At 34.8% G+C, this 22,293-nt stretch overlaps 3 protein-coding genes across 9 annotated transcripts in view; 1 reads left to right on the top strand and 2 right to left on the bottom strand.

The window, feature by feature from the left end:
* Nucleotides 1-8,145, bottom strand: part of LOC114244854 (dynein beta chain, ciliary) — a 40,596-nt gene extending 32,451 nt beyond the window's left edge. For 2 of the 7 annotated variants that reach the window (XR_016325386.1, XR_016325387.1), the window contains exons 1-16: nucleotides 8,039-8,145; nucleotides 7,215-7,319; nucleotides 6,871-7,041; nucleotides 6,076-6,246; nucleotides 5,477-5,565; nucleotides 5,234-5,337; nucleotides 4,958-5,146; nucleotides 4,006-4,179; nucleotides 3,760-3,895; nucleotides 3,260-3,488; nucleotides 2,207-2,398; nucleotides 1,994-2,128; nucleotides 928-1,061; nucleotides 433-622; nucleotides 245-346; nucleotides 11-164 (exon numbers count right to left, since the gene is read on the bottom strand). Coding sequence is in view for 4 of the 7 variants with exons in the window: in XM_028176779.2 (XP_028032580.2) it covers nucleotides 11-164; nucleotides 245-346; nucleotides 433-622; nucleotides 928-1,061; nucleotides 1,994-2,128; nucleotides 2,207-2,398; nucleotides 3,260-3,488; nucleotides 3,760-3,895; nucleotides 4,006-4,179; nucleotides 4,958-5,146; nucleotides 5,234-5,337; nucleotides 5,477-5,565; nucleotides 6,076-6,246; nucleotides 6,871-7,041; nucleotides 7,215-7,319; nucleotides 8,039-8,047 (2,284 nt within the window). In the remaining 3 variants the exon portion in view is untranslated. The remainder of the gene's footprint in view (nucleotides 1-10; nucleotides 165-244; nucleotides 347-432; nucleotides 623-927; nucleotides 1,062-1,993; nucleotides 2,129-2,206; nucleotides 2,399-3,259; nucleotides 3,489-3,759; nucleotides 3,896-4,005; nucleotides 4,180-4,957; nucleotides 5,147-5,233; nucleotides 5,338-5,476; nucleotides 5,566-6,075; nucleotides 6,247-6,870; nucleotides 7,042-7,214; nucleotides 7,320-8,038) is intronic. The other 5 variants (XR_016325385.1, XM_028176779.2, XM_028176777.2 and 2 more) reach the window with 3 other exon arrangements.
* A 1,287-nt stretch (nucleotides 8,146-9,432) lies between these two features.
* Nucleotides 9,433-16,651, top strand: Mcm5 (Minichromosome maintenance 5). The gene is made up of 13 exons (XM_028176820.2): nucleotides 9,433-9,711; nucleotides 9,786-9,933; nucleotides 10,880-10,987; nucleotides 11,140-11,312; nucleotides 11,625-11,703; nucleotides 11,885-12,043; nucleotides 12,158-12,395; nucleotides 12,813-13,006; nucleotides 13,323-13,463; nucleotides 13,683-13,859; nucleotides 14,923-15,167; nucleotides 15,860-16,002; nucleotides 16,352-16,651. Exons 1-13 carry the CDS (start codon nucleotides 9,557-9,559, stop codon nucleotides 16,579-16,581), a joined length of 2,190 nt encoding a protein of 729 aa, XP_028032621.1. The 5' UTR covers nucleotides 9,433-9,556; the 3' UTR covers nucleotides 16,582-16,651.
* On the bottom strand, nucleotides 16,635-19,309 carry LOC114244881 (1,5-anhydro-D-fructose reductase). Its single transcript, XM_028176821.2, has 6 exons — nucleotides 18,949-19,309; nucleotides 18,706-18,873; nucleotides 17,900-18,103; nucleotides 17,376-17,626; nucleotides 17,152-17,302; nucleotides 16,635-17,073 (listed from the first exon to the last, which is right to left on the bottom strand). The coding sequence occupies exons 1-6, from the start codon at nucleotides 19,096-19,098 to the stop codon at nucleotides 16,897-16,899; spliced, it is 1,101 nt and encodes a 366-aa protein (XP_028032622.2). The 5' UTR covers nucleotides 19,099-19,309; the 3' UTR covers nucleotides 16,635-16,896.
* Between the last annotated feature and the right edge of the window lie 2,984 nt (nucleotides 19,310-22,293).

Below are 22,293 nucleotides of genomic sequence, written 5' to 3'. Positions count from 1 at the left end.
GAAATATTACAATCATCGTTCCAGGTGAGTTCTTCAACGCCGCGACCCAGCAGTTCATCAATAGCCGAAATCTCCTTCTCAATAAGCGCCACCTCTGTTTCATGGCTTCCCTCTCTAATAGCGTTATACCAGGCTATCGCACGGTTTAAGCGATTCATATCATACTGTAAACACGTAAATAGCGACGTGTTAAGTTAACACAACCTCACTGGGAAATTACCGAAGTCGCTTGTACTATATGTACCTGTAACTTCTCATTACGACCATACAATTCCAGGCCATCAGGCGGAATCCCTTGTTTGTCCAAATACTTCATGTATTTTATTTCTCTCAAAAGCATTACCAACTGAAAAAGTTAATCTCATTGGCTTAATCATTAAACAGATAATGTTAAATATTTCTGACTACTCATACTTATATCATCTGACTCACCTCTGGACTAAAGTTATTCCTTACGAATGGTGGATCTCTGTATATAAGGTTCTTTGCTAAATGTGTTTTGCAAATAGGCGGCACAGTGGCGCACCATTGCTTGAACTGTCTATCCTCTAAAACGTTCAAGTATCCTAGCATCTCATTGTGCTTTTGTTTCATGTACAAGGCGAATTCTGTTTCGATTATTCTAGAAAAAAATTCACTTTCTAAGATGAGCATCATTACTTCCAATTCGATTTTCGCCAATCGTAGACATAATTAAAATTAATTTTCCGATTTCATCTCACATTTTTAATATCATTATATATAATATTTCTGGCTTTTCGAATTCTTAGCATTTTTCGTGAGCCGGTAAAAGAGATTTTGATTAAACATGGCTGGCATGGCAGATTGTATTTAAATCATGTACCAGATATTTTTACCATAAATTTCGCTAAATTAAAGCATTGTAAAATTTGGGTTTATTTGTTAAATTTTCATTAATGAACTTACGGATCTTCAAACAAAATAAAATCTTCCATGGGCGCTTGGATTCTCCTTCGCAATTTGTGAATCCACCAAAGCATACCACCGATTGGCGGTAGATACGCGTCTACCATCGGTCTTTCCGGACCTTTCGTCATTTTCTGTACACACCCAATATTTCAAACATGAAACTAATTTAGCTTGTTCAGGCAAACCGAGAGTAGTTTTAACACGCTTTAATTAACTTGGTATGTACATACATACACATAATATGATTATATGTATGTATGTTTGTTTATATGTAACTGAATCTTTGTACGTCATTTTCGATTTCAACACGTCCAATTAACTTTATTTTATTTTATTTTTTTAGTGCTTAGATGGGTGGACGAGCTCAAAGCCCACTTGGTGTTAAGTGGTTACTGGAGCCCATAGACAACCACAACGTAAATGCGCCACCCACCTTGAGATATAAGTTCTAATTTCTCAGTATAGCTACAATGGCTACCCCACCCTTCAAACCGAAATGCGTTACTGCTTCACGGTAAAAATAGCCAGGGTGGTGTACCTACCCGTGCGGACTCACAAGAGGTCCTCACTATAATTACAACAGCTGCTGCACCCTTCAAACCGAAACTCATTACTGCTTCACGACAGAAACAGGCGGGGTGTTGGTACCTACCTGCGCGGACTCACATGAGGTCCTACCACCAGTATTTACCCAAATTATAATTTTGCGGGTTTGATTTTTATTACACGATATTATTCCTTCACCGTGGAAGTCAATCGTGAACATTTGTTGAGTACGTATTTCATTAGAAAAATTGGTACCCGCCTGAGATTCGAACACCGGTGCATCGTTCAACCCGAATGCACCGGACGTCTTGTCCGTTAGGCCGCAACGACTTCAACTTCAAAATATGCACACACACTAACGGACTAATGACAATAAATGTAAAACTTCGCCAAGGGTCCTGACTAATATAAACCAAAATTTAAAAAACCATGTAATTAATTATTGTTTGCTTGGTTAGCTATTTAAACTTTTTTTTTAGTTTATGATCTACTTAAATTATGATTAGCTTCGTCTTACAGCCATTTCTTCGTCAAATATTTCTTTGACGGCATCCAAATTACTGTGCATAAAGTCCAGTAACTTCGTTAGTTTCGGTTTCAGTTCTTTTTTTATTATGGGACGATGAAACAAATCTCCGATGATTTGAAAGAACTGCAACAATATATTATGATTTTAATACCACCGTTGACTAATATTGACCTTAACCATATTTTCAATTCTTATAAATACCTTGAAGAAATGTTCTAAATTATGACATTCGTCTAAGCCTTGGGAGAACAAAGACGCAAGACGTCTATCAACATCTTCTAGCACGGCCATGTGCTTTTCGTAATCAGGAAGAAACTTCTCATCTTCAGGATCGGCTGGATCGTACGTCATATTACCCAGATTTTGATAAATTATTGTGTACTCTTCTAGAACCTGACAACAGACAATATTTGTGGTCAAACTAGAAAAATTAATGTACATACGTATTTAATAATGATAATGCAGTTTCGCTTACCTACAGGTATTCTGCGTTATATTACATAATTATAAAGAACACCGAACTCTCCTCCATCGTTATAAGTGACGGTGGATTGAAACTGCCCAACCCACCAATACGTATACATTTTCACTCAAAGACAGTTAATTTCATAGCGTAAATGCCCATGGCCTTAGTTTGATGGTTCTATGTACTTAACAGTATTTTAAAACTTAAAGCCATTATCGGACTCAACAAACACCTCAATTTCGTACGTTACAGAATAACAACTCTCTAATCCTTCATTCCAGAAGGAAGGTCTATTTCATAGCAAAAATTGGCAGGATTTGTGTCACAAAAATCACCCATGCCCTTGTTATTTTAAGGACAAAATATTTTCATGTACATAAATCCTAGGGTTGGGATTAGATAAGGATTGAATAGGGTTGGCAGTTAGTGTTTTGCGTTTTAATTACTTAAACAATGCAACCCAAACGCTAGCCTCTATACACAATCATCATAATCGAAACAGTAAATTTGCATTTTTTTTTTGCTTTGGTGGTTGAATGAGCTCACCACCCACCTGGTGTTAAGTGGATACTGGAGCCCATAGACGTCTACACCGTAAATGTGCCACCCACCTTGAGATATGTGTTCTAAGATCTCAGTATAGTTACAACGGCTGCCTCACCCTTCAAACCGAAACACATTACTGCTTCACGGCAGAAATAGGCGGGGCGGTGGTACCTACCCGTGCGGACTCACAAGAGGTCCTACCACCAGTAAAAATAATACGTCACTCAATCTAAACATTGTACCTTCATGCATTCAGTACTCAGGATCTTGCCTCTGAGACCGCAAAATTCAACTTTCTCCAACTTCAGTATTTCAACGGTCGACTCTAGAATGTTCTCGATCATTTTCAAACGCTTCATGTACACGTTGAACCGCATGAACACGCGGTCAAAATCGAAAGACCAACGGACCGGCATCACGCCGCCGGGAAAGAACGTATGCACTTTGTCACGATTTACCTCATAAGTCTCACTGCAAAATTATATTTTCAAATATGTATTATCTGTTTCGCGTTATAGCCGGTTAAGCAAAACTTTGTAGCGGACGCGGTCTGTCTGTAGTCATGTTACAAACAAAGTAAAATTTTAACACGACATAAATATCGGGAACCCTCCAAATTTAAAATGTTTTTTTTAGATCGTTAGCCATTTCACAAATGCTCTTATATCCGTTTTTTTTTCAAGTAATTTTCAGTAACTAACAACAACGCACACACATCTATAACAGTCAGAGTATAACTTACATGAAATGATTTAAAATGCTCATTGCTTTTCTTATTTTAAGAAGCTGTTCTTCAGCGTCTCCCTGAAATATGGCCGTAGGGTCTATGGAGTTTGTACATTGTTGGATAACTAAGTTACACACTTCACGAAGTAAAGCTAAAAAACCAGAAGACTATTATTAGGGTTTTTTTTACATAAACATTTAAATTCATCAGATATTTCTTGACAATTAAATTAAATTAAATATTACTTGGACCGTAACTTACGAATTAACTTTTCGATATTACAGTAATATCTTGAATTGCCCCACAAGAGACAGATGCAGTGAAACATGGGTCGGATGAGACTCTTCGCGTCAGCAAAATCTGTTCCTTCAAATGTCTCAAAGTGCATTATCAATGGTTTTTGGTACACGTAAATGTCACGGCACTCGACGATGGCTGTTAACAAAACAAATAAGATTTGAGAGAAAACAAATGAGATTTATTTTGTGAGAGTTTCCTATATTGTAAGTCCAGACTTCAGTTTCTGTGCTAGTGAAAAAGAAGTACCTTGCTAATCCTAAATGAATTTGAAAGTGATTTTTTTCTTTCTAGTAAAGATAATTTAAAAAGTAAAACCTTAGTTTTAAGACTTAGTTTTAGCTCTTAAGCTTTTTAATAAAAATCCGAACTAATTAGGAAAAAAAAAATATTATCCTATCCTTTAAGCGATAATGACATACTAAGCGACACTTTTGAAATTTCATTGAATTTTAATCATTCATATTATGTATGAACTACCTATAGGCCAATTCCACTGTTCGACATCGACCGATATTTAATTTTGCCGTAAAGCAGTCAATAGTTTCGTTTTCAAAGTTACAATAGTCGTTATCCTAATGGAATCGAGACTTCTACTTTGTTGTTCAAATCGGAGCGTGAACTCCAGATGGAACGCGAGCTCGTGTGCTCATCTATGACAAAATACATCAAATACTTTCGGGCCGGGTACGATCCAGAGTGGCTTGTTTGACTAGCCGATGCCTACGCGCGCATTGCTGTTAGCGTGGATCTATATGTTACTTATGACGACGCTTGTAGCTGAAAGTATTGTACTTTTTGACGAAGCATGTTGCGGATAATAACATGTCCTTTTAGGCTATTTAGGAATATTATGTTCTTTTTTATAACAAATACAAATAAATTATTTAAATACATCAAATTGTTAAATACTCACCGGCTACCACATTAGTTAGCATAGACTTGAAGCAATTGAGATAAACGCTTTGGGTCTCCTCCAGATAATTGGCCATTCTCTTGACGCGAGGATCCCTTAATTGAGAATATATGCCCTCAAGGTTGCGGAGTCTCGTACTATAGAACTCTATATCGGCGGTTGGTAATGGGAATCTTGTTCTCTTAAAGGCTATAGGTATTGTTTAAGCAAAAAAATATTAGTATTCAAACACAAATGCTAAATTATCGATAATTAATGAATAGATCAATAAATCACCCATATAAGAGTCTTCCTTGAGCAAATCATGAACTTGTTGTGCCCATTTTATGACAGCGCCTTCGATGTTGGTCTTTAGGTATAAATCGACATCTTCACCGTCACTACAAAAATACAATTTTACCTAAAATTATTCTCTTCATAAGTATATACATAGTTGAAATAATGAAACACACTTCAGTAAGACTTTGTGAAGTCCTCACCATTATTTCGCTATTTCTGTCACATAAACATATTTATTACCTTTCTTTTAATCTAGCTTCCGCGTGATAAATATTTTCGACGCCAGCCGGCATGGGTAGCATGACCTGACTCGACATTTCGCCTTTCAGCTGTGAATATTATACGAAACAAACGTAAGATACGCATTATAGATAAGCCATTAAATTTATTCGACTCTAAAAAAATCGATCAGTACAAAACAATAATGATCAATGAATAGGTTTTATTAGAATAGGTTACACAGGCATTATTTTAAATTCATTTATACACATTGAACACAGACGCGTTTTGTACATAGGGATCGTCAAAAAAGAAATATTAGCGAGAAAAATAACTGGTGCTGAGACGTCATGTAGGTGCCAACAACCTGCCTAATTCTGCCACGAAGCAGTAATGGGTTCGGAGTTGAAGGTTGGAGCAGTCTTCGTACTACAGAATTGAGATTTAGAACTTATTTTTCAAGGTAGCGACATTTACATTCTTTATGTCCAGGTCGGCTGTGAGCCGGTTACCATCTAAGCAATTTACAAGTCCTATAGCATCGAAAACAATAAAGTAATCTTGTCAAACTACTCGTGACCGGGAAATATTCTGTTCCACAAAGACAATTACATCCCAACCTGATGCATTAAATTCCTTAAATCATTAACATGTCTCTTCATATCGTTTTGCACAATTTTAGGCCATCCCTTTTGATTCTCTGGATTACAAAGCATAGGCCCTATTACTTCATCGGCCAACACGCTCAGATCCATCAGAACGTTACCTGACATTTCACCTATAGTTACTGCCTGAAAAGTCACAAACGGAAATTCATCATCATCCTCAGTAGACTATAGTATAGGCTGAATAAACTAATTAAATCCCAATTTCATCGGATTTTGTGATGTTCACATTAACCCAACTGACTGAAGCTACAATTTTCTTGCTATTTATGTATGTCGGAATTTCCTCAAGAATATTGTCTCCAACCATGAAAACCTTGTTACAGTGCTCAGGATCACTATAGGGTAGTCAAAAAGAAAAAGTACCCGCAAATACACACTACGGGTCTATTTACGGTGGAAATTTACTCGTACTCGCTTTTTGTAGAGCTTGTGCAGAACTAGATATGTCCGGGTAAGATTTTAATTGAACACAACTGAGGTTCCGTCATAATCACGACACTTCATTATAATAATAATAATACAGGCCTAGTTCCGGTCAACACTCGCGCTTGTTTCAAAACCGTTCAAGGCACGGAATAGAAAATCTTATTTATCTATTCCGTGGTTCAAGGTAACCATAGACCTTTAAAGGTAACGTACTAGGTTAAAACAATCCTGGTGAGAGCTCACTAAATAAAATTTTAATAGTGTAAATTGGCGCGCACATTTAAAACAATTCGTAGCCATAAATAATAAATAAATAAGTACCTTACGAAAATTGGCTTGTGTTATTTTATCGTCAACATTTCTTAGGAAATAAACCATCTTTCCCCTGCTTATAGGTGGAAAACTTGTCGAACATGTTAGCATGCCAGCTGTGTTCATTCGAAAGACTATTATGTCATATTTTGGCATATCAAAATATCTAAATAGAATATGCTGAAATTAAACAAACAATTTATTGCATAGAGTGGTGAATGAACCTGGTGTTAAGTGCTCAAGTAATCAGTAAATCAAGTAATCAGGCTATACAATTTTCTGAATTGCATTTTCATGAAAATGCGTTAGTAATTAAATTATCTAATAAACATATAAGAGCTTATTAAACCCACTCTTTCATCTCCAGTGATGAACTTAGCCCACTTGTCTGCCTTTTGCTTTAATGTCTTCAGTAGGTATTCACTCATAAACTCCAGACGAGTATCGACATCTTCTTTCTAAAATGAGCAACCAAAATAAAGGCTACGTGCAAAAAAATCGTTTTTATTTTATTTTATTTAAACCTTATTTTGTTGATTTTCAAAATTAGCGTACGTAAATCATTTAATCTATTTATAGTAATATCCATAGTTTAACCAGCCCATTCTTAATTAAAAATTAAATAAACGAGTGATCTCTTGTTGTTTCGATTTGTTGTGAAAAAATAAAAATTATTGTAGGCTAATCTAATTTGGTATTTCCAAATATCCATAAAGTTCTTAAAAATAACCTGTTACTCTCTTTTAATTAATTTATTTCATTATAATTTCAGGCGCTTCAAATACTCCACAGTAGAAATGTATAATGTTAAAATGACAATGAAGCTGTAGGAGTTGAACAAGAGACAGCACACTGTGCTAGATTAGCCCGTGACTGCACTATCTAAGGTTAAATCGCAAATCGTTCCAGTCATTTGAACATCTTTGCTTAAAAAAATCCTATAAATTTGGCTTTGGGTAGCCCATTGGGGAAAAAAACGCATACGTGCAACATAATATGCTTATACTTTTTATTCTTATGGTATACAGGCCCTTATGATATTGCAAAATAGGCTTAATTTACTACTTTTTGTCAGTTCAGTGCCTATTGAATATTTATGGCCAATGTCGACAAAGGTTAAATTATTATAAAAATATCTCATCCTATTTAATTAAAAATAACTTCTATTTTCACTTACATCTCCCATGACTAAATTTGACTCATAAATTAACTAGATAACATTCGTTATACTTTCATTTTGCGTAATTAAATAAGAGATATTTGCATACAACTCGAAACAATCGATCGATATTTAATCAACAAATTCGTAACCATAGCAACCCCGCCGTAATTTAAATTTTATAAACAGTTGAGGTTTTAAAATAGTAGCGATGAAATGTTAAAAATGATCACCTCCTTTAATTTTAATGAGAAATAAACAAATAAAATAAAAATATTAGGTATAATGATTTTATGAAATTGAAATTGAGCCTTCGAACTCAAGCTCAATTAATTAAATTGTTCTGGTGTTTTGTTACTCAAGTGCAGTGCCAACATCCACATTGTGATGTCGACATGCTCCAGTAAGGTCTCAATTGCATAGTGGCTGTCCCAATCCAAACGGGAAGGCATGAATCACTTTTTTTTTCTACCTACGGTGGTATCGTTGGAGGGTAATGCCAGCGTCACTGAACTAGTAGGTGAGCTCACGGGGGTCTAACCTGAGGACGTTACTAACAATAGCCCAACAAGAGCAGTACTTCGCAGAATCAACCAACGGAGCGGAAACGCAACCGACTGAAAAGGAAAACCGGCGAGAAACTCAGTGAGCTGTGTCTGTGGGTTAATTTACTTACCGAACCCTTCGTCGCACGCGACGGTTTCGATGACCGGTGCTCGAGGTACCTAAAAGCACCTAGTCAGGAGGATCCAAAATGACGTGCTTAAGGCGACGTCGACTGTTTATCATTCGATCCGCAAGATCGGGTATGTAGTTAACAGCGGCCACGGCAAGAGGGTTTTCGTGTCGGGCCGCTTTCTCAAAATGACGCACCGATTCTGACTGTATACACCTACTGATGGAATCTAACTCCTTATCGTCGTGAAGATCCACGTTCCTCATGAACCACGTTGCTCCAACGGCTATCCTGCAAAAACAGGATTGGATGATTTGAAGGGGTTTCAAATTAATTCGAGCCGCGTGAGCGAACACTACACTTGCATAGTTCATGACTGGACGTATGCAAATTTTGTATAGTGTCATCTTATTACGAAAGGACAATTTACTTTGCTTGCAAATCATCGGATAGACCTGCACAAATGCGGGAAAGAAACAAAGGCACTGGATGTAGCTTCTCGGGATCTTCCAAAAAGTCTCAATAAATAACCACTATTTTACTGAGACAATATTTCATCCCATATCATCTCATCTCATTTCATTTTATTTCGTTTTCATTTCATTTCATGCCATGTTTCTTAATAATCAACTTCACTTCATTTCATAATATCATTTAACTTAAAAAAAAGTTATCATTTATATTAAAATAAGACTTGACCTAAAGGTCTTAGTTACCAGGTCATAAAATCCCTTAAAAAAATTTTTTTTTCGCGCCAATTAAATGTGTTGGGAAACGTAAACTTGTCAGTGACAAAAAAAATAGTTTTAAATTTAAATTAAATAACATATAACGGGTTAGTTAGGTTGTGATTTAGTAACATGGAAGGTTTTGATGATCCTGGTGTATTTTTCTCTGATAATTTTGGTGTAGAAGAAAACGAATCTCAAGATCATGTTAATTTACAAGCAGTCAAAAAGAAATTCAAAGAATTCATGAGACAGTTTCATACTGGAAACTTCAATTACAAATACAGGTAAAAAATCGTTTCTTAACCAGTACCTAGCATAGGATTCCAAACTAAACTTCATTCCTTGATACAAATTGTAGAGATGCCCTCAAACGCAACTATAACCTAAACCAATATTGGGTCGAGATAAATATTGAAGATTTGTCTAGTTTTGATGACGTTCTTGCTGAAAAATTATACAAGAAACCAACTGAACATTTGCCTATACTAGAAGAAGCTGCTAAAGAGGTATTAAGACAAGTTGTTGATACATAATATTAAGGTATAACTAATTATTTATTACTCCTTCAATAAAACTCTGGATAGTTTGACAATGCACACCCACTTAAAGAGACTTGTAACATTAAATTGTTTTGGACCAAATTATTATATAGTAAAACTTGAATACAGTGTATATGAGCTGTTAAAATCCTTACATAACAATTTTAAAGGTATTACTAAACAAAACTATCTTTAAACTAGATAAAGAGTAAGTAGGCTGAGTTGACTTTAGTTTTTTTTGAAGTCTAAACATCATACACGAGAATGCCACCATCCACCTAGAAATAAAGCTATAGTCATTATCATACTATTTTCAATCACACTTAAGATAAGTGTAACAACATTCTAAATTTAACCTACATAAGAAAGAGACTGTTTTGAAGTCGTCGTGGCCTAAAAGATAAGACGTCCGGTGCATTCATGTTGAAGCGATGCACCGGTGTTCGAATCTCGCAGGCAGGAACCAATTTTTCTAATGAAATACATACTCGACAAATGTTCACGATTGACTTCCACGGTGAAGGAATAACATCGTGTAATAAAAGTGAAACCCGCAAAATTATAATTTGCGTAATTACTGGTGGTAGGACCTGTTGTGAGTCCGCGCGGGTAGGTAACACCGCCCTGCCTATTTCTGCCGTGAAGCAGTAATGCGTTTCGGTTTGAAGGGTGGGGCAGCCGTTGTAACTATACTGAGACCTTACAACTTATATCTCAAGGTGGGTGGCGCATTTACGTTGTAGATGTATATGGGCTCCAGTAACCACTTAACATCAGGTGGGCTGTGAGCTCGTTCACCCATATAAGCAATAAAAAAAAAAAAAAAGACTATTTTTTTTTATAATCTGTTAACCTCTGCTTGTTTTGATATGCAGCACCTAAAGGTTGCAATCAACTAATGTACATTTTCCAGTTAGCTGATGAGTTGACTGCACCGAGACCAGAAGGTGAGGAGAAAGTTGAGGATATTCAAGTGCTTTTGTCATCAGATGCACATTCATCAAATTTGAGGGAGCTTAAAGTAAGTTAATATTTATCTAAAGTTATAAAATTTAAAAATAGTAAACAGATTCAAATTTAATTAACATTTCGTTATGAGCTTGTCTATACATTTAGGTTAGTAAAATAAATGTTCATTATATGACAAAATACAGAATGAAAAATTTTGTTTAGTCAGAAACTGTATCAAGACTAGTGAAGATTCCTGGTATTGTAATATCAGCATCCGGTATTAAAGCAAAAGCCACAAAAATATCCATACAATGTCGCTCATGCCGCAATGTTATTCCCAATCTTCCTGTGAAGCCAGGTCTGGAAGGATATGTCATGCCAAGAAAATGCAATACGTAAGTTAATTTCATTCCGTAATTACGTAAGTTAAGTATTCCAATTTTAAAAATAGTATGTTCTTTGGGACCACTAAATTTGAATCTAAAGTAAATATTCTCTATTACTGAGTCATACCAGTTTTTATTTTGAGCCACTAATCTTATGTTTTATTATATGAAGAAAAAGGAGAATCTATGGAAGAAAGTTTCTCGATTACTATACCCTGGTTATATCTTGAGACTGCTCTAGATAATAAATTCCCTAAACTCATTCGTGATTTATTTTCATTTTTGTTCTTTCATTTACACATTTCATGTTTCAATTTTCAGAGAACAATCTGGACGTCCTAAATGTCCTTTAGATCCATATTTCATTATTCCCGACAAATGCAAATGTATCGATTATCAGGTAATTGTAGTATTAAGATGTCATTATGTAAATTACATTACAATACTTCTATTTTTAACTGTCAGAAATGTTTTGAAATGCATCATATTAAAAGTATTAATGGTTTAGTTTAGTGTGCACATGTGAATATTTTAGAAATAATAAGAGATATAAAAACAGTGATTTTCAAATTAATTTACAGGTGTTGAAACTTCAAGAAGCACCAGAAAGTATTCCACAAGGAGAAATGCCAAGGCATTTGACTGTATACTGTGATCGTACATTATGCGAACGTGTTGCACCAGGCGCACGAGTCACGGTTTTGGGGATTTATTCTATAAAAAAGATAGCAAAAGTAGGGGTTAGTATTGAATATGACTGTCATTTAAGAATGACAGTAATAACAATTATGCCAATGATTTTATCAAAACTTCGAGCCTGCGAATTATTGTAGTTTGTGATTTGACATTTACAGCGCGAGGGTCGCGACAAAGGCTCCGTAGGCGTCCGGTCATCGTACCTACGAGCCGTAGGACTCACCGCAGAGGAAGGTGTCACTAGCGGCCTGAGACCCTTTACTGCAGAAGAAGAAGAGCAATTCAGAAGACTCGCTGCCTCTCCAGACATTTATGAAAGGATCGGAAAGTCCATTGCTCCAAGTGTTTTTGGTGCTGTTGATATGAAGAAAGCTATCGCTTGTCTGCTTTTTGGAGGTAACAAATTACAACAAAGCAATGAATAGGTTCTATTGGAAAAACTCTTGCAAATGAAAGATGGATGTAATGATTTCATTAATGCAACAAATATTGTTTGCATGCAATGTAACACAAATACAATGTATCAATAATAAATTTCTATAGAAAGAGTGGCGTTCTAGAGGTTGTGCTATCATATACTTTGGCTCTTATTCTGGAGTTATTAAAAAGGCAAAAGAAAAATATTTGCCCTTGTTATTTAAGAGTAGGATAGTACCTCATTACCCTTTCATTCTTAAGAATGATTTCACAACCTGTACAATTAAAAGTGGCTTAAATGTTTGTAGAGTATTTTATATTTCTGTTTTTTTTTTAAATGCACCCTTAGATCATAAATATGTTCTTCATTATTACTTACTCCATGTCTATTTACAGGATCTAGAAAACGCCTACCGGATGGCCTGACTCGTAGAGGAGATATAAATATACTTTTACTTGGAGACCCCGGTACCGCCAAATCTCAATTGCTAAAATTTGTGGAGAAGGTTGCCCCTATTGGCGTTTATACCTCAGGAAAAGGTTCGAGTGCAGCAGGTCTCACTGCTTCAGTCATTAGAGATCCTGGAAGCGTAAGAAATCCTATAATTTAATCAGAATGCCCAAACACATTCATTCTGTTTAACCTGACAAGAACTGAACAACCAACAATCCCAATTCAACAATCAATAATTCCCCAACAATCGCTAATTATCAACTTTTTAAATTATCAAATGACTACTTTGCTATTACTCATTCCTACATACTGATACTACATACATCTTGCTCATTTCAACTTTAAAATAATTTTGCATTCTAATGTAAATTAGACATTATTTCTATTGGATTTATTATTGAGGTTATGCATTTTTATAGATTACTTCAGTATTTTTTTTCTTTTATCATTAGCGTAACTTCGTAATGGAGGGAGGGGCTATGGTTTTGGCTGACGGTGGTGTTGTTTGTATAGACGAATTTGATAAGATGAGAGAAGATGATCGCGTCGCCATACACGAGGCAATGGAACAACAAACTATTTCTATTGCTAAAGTGAGTTCATGTTTATCCTCTTATCCTTACTAACAAATGTTTATTGATCATAATAAAAACAGCAGATGCAACTCAATACTTGCAACAGAACTCAAACTTCCAGAATTACTTTTCGTCCTTATAACACGTTTTGCTCATTGCATACAAAAAGAATTTCAACCCGTTTCATTATTTTGGTACATATAAATACAAAATTATACTATATTGCTTTATTTCCAGGCGGGTATCACCACTACATTAAATTCTCGTTGCTCTGTCCTGGCGGCCGCCAACTCTGTATTCGGACGATGGGACGATACTAAAGCTGATGATAACATTGATTTCATGCCAACAATTTTGTCTAGATTCGACATGATTTTTATAGTCAAAGATGAACATGATCAGAACAGAGACATAGTGAGTATAGCCTATATCAGTTATTTCAGAAGCACTAGACCATTAGTAAGGCCATACAATACATACTAGCACGCGCTTTCAAGAAAGAGACAGAAGAGTCTTGTCCTTGCCCTCCTCAATCTGAACAAAAAATTGTGTGTACGCTGGTAACGAAGTAAAATTTCTGTGACGTTATATAATTACTACTAGCTATTACCCATGTCTTCGCTCGCGTGTTGAAACATTAGTGTCGTTGTAGTTTCCCGCGGGAACGAGATGTTTTTACATGATAAAAGGTAGCCTATGTCACTCGCCTAGCCTAATACTATCACATTTAAAAAAACATATCATTCCGCTGCTTCGTTTCTACGTGAAAGACGTTTGGCTTTCTTTTACACTTTCACTATTGAAAATCTAAATGTGATTTATAAACTCACACATGTATGTATTTTTTAAATGCACCCTTGGTCTATTTATTTTTTTAAAATTTGTGTTACTCTCTTTAGCTCTACCTTCGTGACGTCTAAACATTTAGCTCTGTTTTTGTCGACGTAACATCTTTCTTTTTCAAATTATCGTCCACTTTCCGTCCAGGACTAAAAATTTCACCTTCAAAAAATTGTGTAACATCGATGCACGTGCGCAACTTCATCTCGCGTTCAAAGTACACTGTTTCCCTGTACTCACCGAAAAACATATTACAAAAAAAAAGACTACCTAATACGGCTAATACATAAGTATTAATAATAGGTATATTATTAAATTTACATTTACTTACTTAATTATACTTTACTGGTGGTAGGACCTCTTGTGAGTCCGCCTACTTCTGCCGTGAAGCAATAATGCGTTTCGGTTTGAAGGGTGGGGTAGCCGCTGCAATTATACTGAGACTTTAGAACTTATATCTCAAGGTGGGTGGCGCATTTACGTTGTAGATGTCTATGGGCTCCAGTAACCACTTAACACCAGGTGGACTGTGAGCTCGTCCACCCTTTAATTAATGTATTTAAAATCATACACGTATAGCAATTTTGACAATCAAGTACATTCTTTTTAATATAATACCTATAACGGCCCTCTGCAGACGCTCGCGAAGCACATAATCAGCGTGCACATGGGCGGAGAGAGCAGCGAGCGTGCGGCGGCGGCGGGCGAGCTGCCGCTGACGACGCTGCGTCGGTACAGCGCGTACTGCCGCGCGCGCTGCGGGCCCCGCCTGGCGCCGCCCGCCGCCGCCCGCCTGCAGGCGCGCTACGTGCTCATGCGGACCGGCGCGCTGCAACACGAGCGACAAGCCGACAAGCGCCTCTCCATACCCATCACTGTCAGGTATCTTTCATCCTACACTTAACACCAGTATTTATTAATACTAATGTCCCCCGGTAGTCGAATTTCTTGTATAATTAATTAAAATTATAAATACTCTAGATATCGCTTTTAGCGATAAGACCGCCTATTGTACAAACGTATCTGCTTGTTAACTGTTTTCTGATGTTGTGTTTTGGTGTGCAATAAAGTATGTTCTTTCTCTCTCTCTAAATTGTCAAAAACTATTATACTCCTATAACACTGAGGTGTTCTAAAATCACAGATTTGGTTCGTCAAGACTATACTTTAGACAGATATTAATAAAGACAAACAATATTTAATCTATTCTCAATTTGAACTCAGACTATAAGCAATAAGACAAGTTTGACAATAAACAAATAGTATGCATGCGTGTGTGTGTTAAATACATGGTAGTGTGTGTAATGTTTTTTATTATTGATTTAATGTATTTTTTTTCCATAATTTAAAAAAAAATTTACATTTTGCAGTCCCTCTCAATATTCTCTATAAGAGGGAAATTTCATGCTCCTCCGTACGGGTAATTTTCGTAAAAATGGATACAAAGTTTTTCCTTCACGTATAAGATACTACCTCTCTCAGTGTGTCTCCTTTAAGGAGCAGTGGCATGGCGACTTTGATGCAAATTTATTTTTAAAGCCAAAGTAAAAAATAGTATGTGCTACGTATTTCAGACAATTGGAAGCCATAGTTCGTATATCAGAATCTCTCGCTAAGATGCAATTGCAACCGTTTGCGACTGAAGCTCACGTAAATGAAGCACTTCGTCTGTTCCAAGTGTCCACGCTAGATGCGGCTATGACTGGTAGTTTGGCAGGTAAATAGAAATTAAATAGTAAATACTGAAGGTGAAATGAGTTTATTGAAAGAAAATACGAAGTTGCCCATTTTATACCACTACAAGATCATTTTATTTTTACTAATATTTACTCATTTTATTAAATGAAAAAATATAACTAATCTGCGCATCTCGGCGGCTCAAACTTTGAAAGTACTTTATTTAATGACAATGTCACCACTACCTTTAAAAAAATCCAGCACAATAAATAAAATGTTCTTCTCTATTCTTAACTGATTACTAACTATATTCAAATTTCGTATTTACTTGAAGTCAAACTTTAAAATGTGTCGTGAAAATATTAACAAAATTGTATTACTGATACTAGGAGCTGAAGGTTTTACAACAGAAGAAGATCACGAAATGCTGACTCGCGTCGAGAAACAATTAAAGCGCAGGTTCGCTGTGGGCTCTCAGGTTTCTGAACAGACAATCATTCAAGACTTCTTGCGACAAAAATATCCAGAAAGAGCCATTCTTAAAGTAATACATATGATGATACGACGAGGGGAGCTTCAGCATAGATTACAGCGAAAAATGTTGTATAGACTCTCATAAGCTTAAAATTTAAAAAAATAAAATTTCTTCAGTTTTTTGAAATAAAAAAGTGATTTGATTCCGTTTTAAACGAATTTTATTAATGCGGAAATTGCATTTATTGGTCAAAGCGCCAAGCGTACGTCATCAGTTTTACTGATAAAACAACATAACAAATTTAACAGCAATTAAATTTTAAATAAAATCTAAATTACATTAATGAAACCATAAATAATTTTAAAAATACTTCAGTGGAATTCATTATATATTATCAATGTTTATTTATAGTTGCCTTGCATTAATGCTGTTCCATAGCAACTTATTCAAATGAACGTATTACTGTTTGTCTTTGCTAGAATCATTTTTTTCAATATGGAACGGATATTCTGGGTGTTTCTCCACGCCTTTCCAGAATAGAAAATTAAAAATACGACCACTCTCCCCTTTGTCCAACTTCTTTAGCAAATCCATTTCAGGCGCTGACAACTCGAAATCGTAAATATTCATGTTTTCCTGCAAATTAAATTGTTTGTTAGTTTTATTTTCAAAAACACTATATTTCATTATTATTTAGACTATATAAGAACTCACTCTTAGTCTATGTTCACTTGTGCTCTTTGGTATTACAACGACCTTTTGTTGTACTAAGAAGTTTAGTAATATTTGTGCTGGTGTTCGGCCGTGCTTATCAGCAATCTCTTTTACTTGTGGTAAGTTTAGTAAATCGGGGAACGTATCCGGGCTATAAATTAAAAATTATTTTATTAATATTATAACTCAACATGCCTTGAATAAATAGATTTTACTAAACTAACCTATAGTTGTATTTGGTAACGAAATGATCTTTAGCTCCGGGACTACCCAAAGGCGCGTAAGCCGTGACTACGATGTCATTATCGGTACAAAACTTCCGAAGTCCCTGTTGTTGGAAATACGCATGCAATTCTACTTGGAGGACTTGTGGCTTGATTGTAGATGACTTAGAAATTTTTCTTATCTGCTCCTCGTTGAAATTCGACAAACCAAGATTACGGATTAAACCTTCCCTTTGACATAGTTCCATTTCCTGTAAATGCCTCTGGATTATGCAAATGAATGGAATGGCGTGGCCTTCTTTTAACGAGGTTCCAAATAAGCCAATGCTAGGCATCAGTAATGCCACTCGTTAGTTCACTGATGTCCAAGAGCTACATTGACAACTTACCAGCAAACAAAAGCAAAACGTATTCAATAGTTTATGTGGATTATTTAATCTGAATCAACATGGCCGTGACTTTGTACGTATATATTTTGTGTAAATTACCTACACCATATATCACAGATTGCGTAGTTGGAGTACCTTCCAAATAGTAAGATGATTGGTATCCATATCTACGTCGTATTCCCCATCACTCTTGACCCTTGGAGTCAGCGTCTCCGGATCGCAGTGGAACCCGAACGGAACGTGAATTAAATATAAATCGACATAGTCCAACTGCAGTCGACTAAGCTGGAGTTCTAAAAAATTCTTCACATCAGATGCGCGATTACCCACGTGAGGAAGCTGTAAAGATTATCTGAGTAGTACCTACTTATAAATAAATAATCATACACGAATGCCATTATAAAGTCGATGCTCAGTTTCAAGGATAGGGCCTTACCCAAACTTAATTTTATTTCGAATTGTAATTTGACTTTAATGTACTTATAAATATAAATACTGGCGTCCATTGCCTCAACGTTGAAAGTGAATGGAAAGTGGTATTATTTAAAGAAGCCAGGTGAACTTGAAACCAAATTATTTTAAAATAGCTACCTACGCCCTTAGACGTCTCTTTCCGTGAAAAATAAGTTCGTAGCCTGTTGTATTGTGTCGGGTGTCTAACCTGTTAAACTGAAACGCGTGACTAATTCGAGCAAATAGGCAAGATGGATTCAATTTAATTCATAAGGTTATTGGGTCAATGTAGAAGTCGTTCTGAACATGTTGGCAAAGTCGCTTTACTTGATACTAGTGCACAGGATGTACTTAACTATAGATCTTAAATTGACGACATTAATCTTATATAGTACCATACATTCTACGTACATACATACACATGCGTACACTAAATGTGGAACTCACTGAAAATTATTTAAAATATTTTGGGCAGGTAGCCTAATTACCTTAGTCGTGACAAATAAATCAGTTCTTGTTCCTTTGCCATCATCAATCCACTTCTTAAGGGCTCTTCCGATAGATTCCTCATTATTATAATTAAATGCTGTATCTATGTGCCTATAGCCCAAATCTAAAGCTTTGTATACAGTAGACTCTATAACATCAGAGGGAGCCTGAAAAATACGTTTTAATGAACATAATAAAATATTAAAAAATGCAAATGTATGTGTATTTTACACGTTACATACTTGCCACGTTCCAAGACCTAATATTGGCATCAAGTCTTTCGTATATGAAAGTTCCACGTGCTTCATTATTTTATTGTAGCAGTAGTAAAAACAAAACCTTGTTCGAAATGATATTTTTAGAACACGAAATAGTTTTAACCCACAGTCCATCTACTGAAACTCGCAGATAATCTCAAAATTGGCTGAACGCCAATTTCTGAGTAACGTTTTCTTATTTCTTCACAGTACTGTCTGCTCTTAATAGATGATGCACCCAATCATTTCCCCAAAAGAAGTTATTGATTTTCCGGTGACAGTCCAAATTGAATTTGTATTTTGTTTTAAATTTCGCGGGTTCTGTTGACGTTTTGCAGACCCGTGTTACCGTAAAATGGGGTAAATAGGGACAAAATCGAACTTCAGGTTGAATTTTAACATAGTTCCAATTAAATAGTCACTGCTCAACCAAAGAAATAAGTTGAGTCTTGAACGTACCTAGGTGATAAAAACCGTTACATTATTTTAATTATTCAATTTAAAGAAATAATCGGAAAAATAATGGCCATCCCAATTTACCCCGCATTCGGGGTAAATTGACACGGGTAAGGGTTAAATTGGGATATTTGTAAGGGTTGTCAGTTCGCGGTACTGCGATATATAGGTAGGTAGGTAGGTGCCATACAATTATTTATATGGACCGAAATGATGAATACAATCCATAATTTAAGCACAATACACAACATAGTGTAAATTAAGCTGGTTTCTATTCCGAAGCGATGTGACGTGAATGATAATCAACAATACAATGATCAAAAAAAGTATGTGCATGTTATATTTTAGAAAATTATTATTTAATTTCCTTAAAAATCACAACTCTGAAACAAAATCATAAAATAGAATAAAAAATAGAAAACAAAAGGACTGGAAATGCAATAATACAATTTTATTTAATCAACATTTTTAAAATAATCTTTGAGCAAGAGTAAGATAGCAGGTGAATAAGATAAAAAAGCAGATTTATCTGATTACTGCCTATAATAACAAAAATAAAAGAAATTCTTTCTAAGCTAAATAACTAAACTCAATTAATTCACTCACTCATAATTGGAACCTAGATATCTCGGATTTTTAATTAATATGAGGGAGTGCATATAGAGTCCCTTCTTTATTTCGCCTGGTCGTGTTTTATGTAATTAACACCACAGTTGAAACAATATAAATTTTATTGTTGTAGCGGCATAAAGTAATTACATTAAATTAGTTATCTAACACATTATAAATTATTTTTATGTTTTTCATATTTGGCGGTAAAAAGGTAACGTGTCACAGACTATAATAATATTCTTTTTCCCACATCTCGTGCGTTCCAGCTTACGCATAATAAAACGCCACAAATGTTACATTTAAAATTTGAGGCCTGTTTTTATTTGTAGTTGCGTTGTGAATGTTAAAAAAATCATGATTCGACGCGTGAATAGATTCTGAAATAACAAAAGTTTTGATTCGTTTGAGTTCTTTTTAATTTTTAATTTTATTTTATTGCTATAAAGGACATACGACCGGGCAGATATTACAAGGTAAATGTCGCGAAAAAATGTATAATATATATACTTTTCTTTTACCTATAGTACTTACATAAACTAAGTGATAAACACATTAACCTTCTTTACATCACGCAATCGAGTGATAGTGTAGGCTAAAAAATCTATTAATAGATATCAGTGACAACCCTAACAATCCATCCCTATTTTGTCTTTTGGCGTTCCAATTTTGTGTTTTCTCGTCCCTAATTTTTCCAGTCTCGTTCCAAATTACCCTACATACGTCCCAATTTTCCCCAAAAAGAAAGGAAAAATTATACATTTTTTATTTTGTCGAAATATTGTATTTAAAATAAGAATGTTGCAACTTACCGTTTGTTGTGGTATTTCCCAGGTGTATTAAAAACTTATATAAACTGTGATCTTATTGAAAAAACAACGATAATATTACTTTTTTTAAAAGTTCTGTAAGCTGTTTTAGAACGCACTTTTCAATCACTATTTTCAATTTAATTTGATGAATTTTTGGGACCAACTTAACTCATATTTAGTACTTCCATAGTTAACTTGGTTTTTCTTCTATACATTGATAAATATTAACATAAACAAAATTAGGTAGATTCCGTGCTACAGGTACTTTGAGAATCTTCCGCAGGTTTGTCCCAATTTACCCCATGTCATGGTACTGTTTAACTTTCGCATGATGTTTACGGAATATCTTAAAAATTTCACAGGATTAAAACTTTAATACGCTTTTACAGGTAAGTAAGGGTTCACCTGTCTAAAGTTTAATTTGTTTGGAAGTGGAATTTATTATTTCACTATTTACTCAAAATATTAGTTTTAATATTGTTAATGATAATATTATTATAATGATCATGGTGATGAAAATGTTGAAATATTTGAAACATGTTTTACCTCACTAGATACAATTTTTACCAAACCAATAACAACCAGCAAGTTATCCCACACAATATCACGGTCGAAACAAATACCCACGCTTTCAATAACACCTATAATAATTAGTCTGATAATGACTAAATATGAACTCACGTAACTCATCTTTGTATGGTTAGCTGCAGAATTGCATGAATATCTTAAGTTATATGACCAGTTGAATCCAAGAGAACTCTTCGTGTTCTAAAGAATGACGTTACCGTTGAACTCCTATTTTATATTTTCAATTAAATTTACAATATGTTTTTATATATGTAATGTAATTAATTTATAATTATTATTTTTATAATAATGTATAATAATGATTTTTTTGATAACGATTGAAATATAATGATTTTAAATAATAACTAGGATCTAGTTATCCTATTTATTAACTTACCTATCGTTTCATTCTAAACGTAATTCACCATACCATAAAACCAACTGTTAAACCCAGCCCCGTAAAGACAACTCCAAAGCAACGTTTATAAATTCTATCTACCTGTTTGCGACTTTAAACACGAAATTTTGAAAATTGAAATAAAATATATAATTTACACTACTAAAGCACTAATATAATGTTCACTAATGTGATGTACACTAATATAATGTACACTAATATAATGTGCACTAATATAATGTACACTAATATAATGTACACTAATATAATGTACACTAATATAATTGTACACTAATATAATGTACACTAATATAATGTATATTAATGTAATGTAAACTCACAATTAATTATATAGATAAAAATTAATGTATGCTAACATATTTGTGCTTTAAGCGTTTTTATGCCATTCGTTCGATTGTGATAAAACTTGCCACAGTTGTTGATGGCACTCTAGAAAGCTCCATAGTCCCATAGCAGTGTATTAAAGTT

This window comes from Bombyx mandarina, chromosome 25 (genome assembly GCF_030267445.1).
Source record: "Bombyx mandarina strain Sakado chromosome 25, ASM3026744v2".
In the NCBI taxonomy this organism is placed as follows: Eukaryota; Metazoa; Arthropoda; class Insecta; order Lepidoptera; family Bombycidae; genus Bombyx; species Bombyx mandarina.
Note: the sequence above shows the minus strand (reverse complement) of the source record. Positions and strands in the feature narration are given on the sequence as shown.

Bases quoted from the DNA above. Each gene is read 5' to 3' on its own strand.
- LOC114244881 (XM_028176821.2), bottom strand. From the start codon at position 19,098: ATGGACTGTGGGTTAAAACTATTTCGTGTTCTAAAAATATCATTTCGA. The intron at 18,874-18,948 runs GTATGTAACGTG...CGTATTTTTCAG, and splicing joins TAGGTCTTGGAACGTGGCAA to GCTCCCTCTGATGTTATAGA. The intron at 18,104-18,705 runs GTAATTAGGCTA...TAATCTTTACAG, and splicing joins ATTTATTTGTCACGACTAAG to CTTCCTCACGTGGGTAATCG.
- Mcm5 (XM_028176820.2), top strand. From the start codon at position 9,557: ATGGAAGGTTTTGATGATCCTGGTGTATTTTTCTCTGATAATTTTGGT. The intron at 12,044-12,157 runs GTTAGTATTGAA...TGACATTTACAG, and splicing joins AAAAGATAGCAAAAGTAGGG to CGCGAGGGTCGCGACAAAGG. The intron at 13,860-14,922 runs GTGAGTATAGCC...GGCCCTCTGCAG, and splicing joins ATGATCAGAACAGAGACATA to ACGCTCGCGAAGCACATAAT.